At 43.9% G+C, this 6,150-nt stretch overlaps 1 protein-coding gene across 3 annotated transcripts in view; it reads left to right on the top strand.

The window, feature by feature from the left end:
• The window catches only part of LOC102679352 (protein groucho-like), a 126,385-nt gene that overhangs the window by 53,966 nt on the left and 66,269 nt on the right, over positions 1–6,150 (top strand). For 2 of the 3 annotated variants that reach the window (XM_006608824.2, XM_006608823.2), the window contains exon 4: positions 853–897. The exons of the other annotated variant lie outside the window; for it this stretch is intronic. In XM_006608824.2, coding sequence (XP_006608887.1) covers positions 853–897 — 45 coding nt within the window. The remainder of the gene's footprint in view (positions 1–852; positions 898–6,150) is intronic. 3 annotated transcript variants of the gene reach the window in all.

Here is a 6,150-nt window from a genome sequence, read left to right as displayed (position 1 = left end):
CCCACCGGCCGGGATCGTGCAATTGAATCACGCGTTGCATAATAAGTTGCAGCTGAATATATATTCGATCGGAGACCAGAATGCCTTCTCGACCACTTTTTCTTTTTTTTCCTCTTCTTTTCCTTTCCCCTCCCCCTTTTTTTCTGGCTGCTACACGCCAGCGAAATTATTTATCGGCGGACTTCTGGCACAAATTCCCTTTATCTCGATCGACTTGGATCGGGATCACGAGTTTTTTTTTCTTCTGCCTTTTTTTTTTTTTTTTTTTTTTCTTCTCCTTCGATATATATCACGTATTACGTAGGAACGTGAGTGTGTTTTTCGGGGATCGATGCGTGTGTCGCATTTTAAATTTTTACGATTGCGATCTTTCTTGTATTTGTATTCTAGATTTAATGGTCTTCTAGAAATGGATAATTTTTTTTTTTTGTTCTTGCCCAAGAAAATAAAGCAGGGGTAATTCATTTTCGTGGTCAAAGTGATTGGATCTGGAAAAAGTAGCGAATGGAATAATCTTGTACAATTAATTTAGCGATATTTGTTCAAATAAAGAAAAAAATAAATATGATCCATTTATGATGAATGGATGCATATAAGCATCAAGAGATTGGTGTCATTTTTTTTTTTTTTTTTTGTTTTGATTGAAAACTATTATTCACGTAGGCGTGCGCGTGGACGAGAGACAAGATTACAAGAAAAGATTTCACACGCGCCGCGCGCGTATCGTCGCCGTTAACGCTTGTATCCAGCATGCTTCTTCGATATCGCCTCGCCCCCGCGCACGCCTCTCGCCGTCTTTTTACACCTCTCTCACGTCCAATACATCTTTTCCTTTTTCTTTTATTCTTTCAGTATTACGAGATGTCCTACGGGCTGAACGTGGAAATGCATAAACAGGTAAGCCTTCCCATCGTCTTCATTTGAATTTCAAATCAGTATCATCGGACCGCTCCGATAGATACCGCCAATCGTGCATGCACGCGCGTGTACAAGCCGTTTCACGCGGCTGGTTATCGTACAATTCTCGATATTCCTGCTAATTAATTGTTCTTCAATTTCTTCGATAATAAACGAGTTGTACGTTTCGAATGATCTACGATAACGAATCAAAATTGATCAATTTTCCGATGCAAATTTATCCTAAACATTTTAATACGTGCAAATATATAAAAATGGAATAATTTATTTTCATCCACGTTCTCTGTCTCGAGATGACAAATTACTGGAAATTAAAAATTGCCGAAAACCCTTGGAACGCTCGAGACTCGCGCGTGAAGCACCCTGTACCCTCTCGAATATACCCGCACACGTACACGAGCCCTCCCCTTCCCCCTTCACCTGTGTTGAGATTACGCTCGCGTGCACCTGTTTTACACGCACGTGCACCGATAGCACCGGGTATAGTAATTACTTCGTTGACTTAACGCGCGATAGAACGCTCGGCCGTGCCTTCGGTCGAAATTTATGTTTTCATTCATGGCGCGAGCGCGAACGGACGGCCAATATCCGTGCCCCGACTTACTAATCGTTCGCCTCGGTGGTTTCGCGCGTGACCCTTAATCCGAAATTAAAGGGAGGGAGAGGGGGATCTCTTTCTCTCTTTCTCTTCTCCCTCCGGGGGGAATCCTGCCCTATTGAATAAATATGTAAACAAGGTAATAACATGCAAATTGCACAAGGGGAAAGGTTTCTTCCGGCGACCTTTGGACGAAGAAAAAGCGGAGGGAGGGAGGCACCGGTCGAGCCCTTTATTACGAATTATTGAGCGCGTTGCCGCGCCCCTCTTCTGGGATGATTCTTCTTCAGGGATGCGCGTTGCGCGAATGAATAGGCCTCGTGGATAGACTCGATTAATCCGGTGAGATTGATTTAATATACCTTCGTGTTAACTATATTTTTTTCTTTATGTTGGAGTATAATAGAGGTACGTTTGGAGGCTTTTTCTATGATATTTTGAAGATATAATAGAATGTTTGATGATAGTTTAAGTAATCATATTCGAGTGGGGTATTAATCGTTAATTTTGATCAATTTGTTGCTATTGTGTGTATGTTTATTTGAATAATTTAATATTATTTTGTTGTATCTCGCGATTTTTAAATTAATCGATTATTATGACGAGAAATACGGAAAGAAAGAAGAACAACGAATCGAAGAATAATTTTCCAAATCCCCCGATCCGTCAACTGGAGTCATCTAGGTCGACCCACAAATTTTTTCCCTCTCTAATACTCGAAATAGTCGTCCGATATCGGAGTATTATCGTCCGTGGTTATATCGCCGTCCCATCATCGTCCGTTTCACGTCACATTTCACTGTTTGCACGGAAAAATTACATTTCTCACGAGTCCCTTTGACAGAGCTCACAGATTACGTCACTTCTTTGACCGTATCTTAACGGGATTTATCGTAAGAGCGGGAAGAAAAATGGCGCAAGGTTGCCACGGAGGATATCTCTCTCTTTCTCTTTCTCTTACATAATACTTTCCCGGGTGCCTGTTAATGGCCCCAGACCGATCTGTTTGCCGTGTAAACAGACAGAAATAGGATTGGAAGTGGTTCGTTTGATATCGAGAATTAACCCGGCTACGGGTGAAGAGGGGAGGGAAGGGGAAAGGAAAGAGACCGAGCCGCTCTCCTCTCCTCTTCCTTTTTCTCCTCCCTCTCCCCTCTTCAACGCGATGCAGCCCCGTCGAAAAAACACATTCTCGATATTAATAAAGAAAAAGTACTGTCGCCGGATTTGCATCACAAAGATCTCTCCCCGTCGTGTTTTTCTTGCCCCCTCCCCCATACCCGACATCCATATTCATCGCGGCGATCGGCCGATTTGAATTTCCCGTTTTCTCGTAGCTCGATCGTGACCGCCATTGTAAATATCCCGATTTTTCTCTCCTTCGAGCAGCCTTCCTCGTCTCACCTCTCCTCCTCCTCCTCCTCCTCTTCGAAGGAAAAAAAGAGAAATGGCAGCGTACGAGTTCGCGTTAGTGGACCAAAAGCGGAAAGCTTCGTTTCATGCTCGCTTTTACGGCATTCCCGGACGGTTAATGTGGTCAATTGATGTTGTCCTCGTCCGTCGTTTTTATATAGGCGATTCATTTACGAGAAGCGGTCATAAAAATTTATCGAGTCGAAACGGCCTCGAGGATCGTGTGTGCACGAAAATAAATAGCATAACGGAGGCTTGATCGACGATGGTCACGTGTTCAAGAGAGAGACGTTTTCGTGAATTGTCGTAGCAACTTAATTGAGACGGTTTCTCTTTAATGGTATCGTTAATCGTGATGTTATAATAGGGATGACAAATAGGGGTGGAGAGTTAAAGATAATAATTGCGAATGCATATACGCGTAATTGTTCGATGATATTTTAAACACGCGAGAGAGAAAGGGAAAAAGACCTTCCTTCTTCTAGTTTCTGTATTTTCTTCGTTGAAGAATCTCGATTTTCACGAGGGGATAAATAACTCCTCTTCCATCGAGTTTCTTCCGCGCCAACCTTTCGCGCTAAACCCATTCGCCCGCATTGCTCGCGATTTTTCTCGCGTTACCTCTTCGCTCTCCACTCTTCCGTGAGCCAGCTTTCGCGTCGACGTGCCACGAATAATGCCCGCGTTTATTGAATATTTAGCAGCCGGCCTCCCCGCTTATTTCCTCCGCTTCCGCCGCTCTTCTTTCTCTTTCCCTTTCAACCGGATGCAGAGCCCCCTTGGATCGCGAATCGGGCTTCGTGTCGGTTGGAAAAGGGTGGAGGATGAGGAACAACCAAAATTCGAGATTATCAACGAATCTATCGATAGACAGGGGAAATGGAAGATTATGCGAATAAATATCAATACGTGCTTATTATTGATTGAACAATGAAACTGTACGAATATATGTATAAAATAAGATGATAAAAGAGGATATTATTAAGACGTCTAGTCTTAGATCTTTCGAACGCAATTACAAGTTTCTTATTTTAAATTCATACTTTTACTCTCTAAATTATTTTATAAAAACATTATTTTAATTGTACAAAAATAAAGATATATATTCTTCCAAAAGTTCTCTCTCTCAATGACACGAACGAGGAGAAAAAACCCAAGAAGTTTCAAGTTTTATAGCGAGGGGGGATACACGACTCCCGTGGAAAGACAAGTAGGCAGGATTGTTTTTTTTCCCGTCGCCGATAAATTCCTACGAGAGATTTACGCTCGAGCTTTATTTCGGCCAGGCGAAGTGGAACAAGGCCGCGAGGAATCGCTCATGTCCGTCTTCTCGATTCGTCCCGGCTGTGATGAATCGGGTCGAACGATCGAATTTCCACTCTCGAGACTCTCGATTCACGAAAGAAGATCCGTGAATTCGGCCCGTATCCGGCGCGAAATCGAACGTTTTCACAGCCACTCGCTGCGAACCGGTTACATCGGAATTATCCCATATTCATTGTAAAAATGTTGGACGGCCGTCAGATGCTGTTTACACGATCGTATTTCTACGCCACAATTTCACGCTCGATCGCGTTTATAAAATCAAAACCGACCCTTTCACCATAGATTCCCTATATATATATATATTCGATCGAGAAATGATTAATCGTCCGCGTTTGCGACGAGAGTTGGACTCGAATGAAAAACTCGTGGAAAGGAGAGAGAGAGAGAGAGAGAAAGACAGGGTGCAAAAAGGGAGGAAAAGGGGAGGAAAATTGGGAGCGGAAACGGGGAATGGGGAGTGTATATAGGGGTCGAAGGACGTGGTGTGAGATGAGTAACAACTCTGACGACGCGAGAGGGTAAAATATCTGGACGGGATACGCGGTGACGTTTCGAATCGAATTTATCGGGCGTGTATTAACGCGGTCGGCCGGTCGGTCAGTCTGGCAAGTGTCTGCGAATGGCGGTGTAAACGCGCTCGATTTCGCCCTGGATGTAATTAACGTCGGGTAATTCCCGACAATTACCGTCATCATCATCATCCATCAGACCGCAGTCGACCTGTTACGTTTTCCTGTTATATACCTGTACGATAATTGTCGTCTCGAATCACTGGTTTCGCATCGATGGATGGATTACTACACGCGCGGCCTCGTTAAAAGGGAATGCGCGTGAATGAAGGAGATGTTGCGCTTCAAACTAATGTCGTCGCTTCATAATAATGTCTTAATACGTTCGCGCATCAATTTTTCGAGAATCGAATTTCCAGATGAAAAGTTGGAAACGAATTTAATTGTTATTAAATTAATTAATTTATGCAGAAATCGTTTATGCATTTACAAAAATCTACAGAGTGTACGGAATAAATGCGTATTATTCGCGATTAATATATTTATTTCACGAAAAGTTGCGTCCGACTTCAACTCTGATATACACGTTCAATTTGTTAAAAAATCGATCGAATGTTATTCGATCGTGATCGAACTCGTGTCATTAATATCGTCAAATTACACCTCGCACGGCGAGCAATTGGGATACAACAACAACAACCGGCGACAATATTCCATCGTTCGTAGCTCGAATCGAATCGTCGCCCCGTTCGAATTTTCGCTCGATCATATCCCATTTTTTTCCCACCTCTCCCCCTCCGCTTGTTGTTTTTTCCTTTCTCCCATTTATCCAACGCCGCTGTTACCGGGCTCGTCGTTCTTGTTGTTGTTGTTGTTGTTGTTGTCGGCGTTGTACGCGCGGCGCGCGTATTATCGCCGCTAAACGATCACCGCGTTTTTATTCGCGGCAAGCGACGCGTATTGTAAATGTTTTCGGGCATTACTCTCGATTCTGCTAAAGCTATTACCGGCGATTCCGCAGCTGCAATACGTGTCGAGCAGTCGGAAAATTCACGCATGAAAAGTACCGGCGGCCACCGAGAGTGATTCGATTTCGTTGTTTTGCGTTCGACTCGTTGCGCCCGCCGCCGCCCCCACCCATCTTTTTCATCCCCGCTTTCTCCCTCGCGTCGTGTTCAACCCCGTATAGTCTGCTCATTATTCATTTATCGGTTTAACGAGTACATCCGCGAAAAAGCGTTGCAAAATACTCGTCGAAACCGGTCGATACCGTGGCCCCTGCTGCCCGCCCCTCCGCGCTCGTATTTTCTCTACTAATTTCCTTCCCGCGCGGATTTCACGCGTTGCCCGCGATCTTGTGTATCGCGATTTTTCCCAGTTTAATGC

The sequence above is a fragment of the Apis dorsata genome, unplaced genomic scaffold (genome assembly GCF_000469605.1).
Source record: "Apis dorsata unplaced genomic scaffold, Apis dorsata 1.3 scaffold_44, whole genome shotgun sequence".
Classification (NCBI taxonomy): Eukaryota; Metazoa; Arthropoda; class Insecta; order Hymenoptera; family Apidae; genus Apis; species Apis dorsata.
Note: the sequence above shows the minus strand (reverse complement) of the source record. Positions and strands in the feature narration are given on the sequence as shown.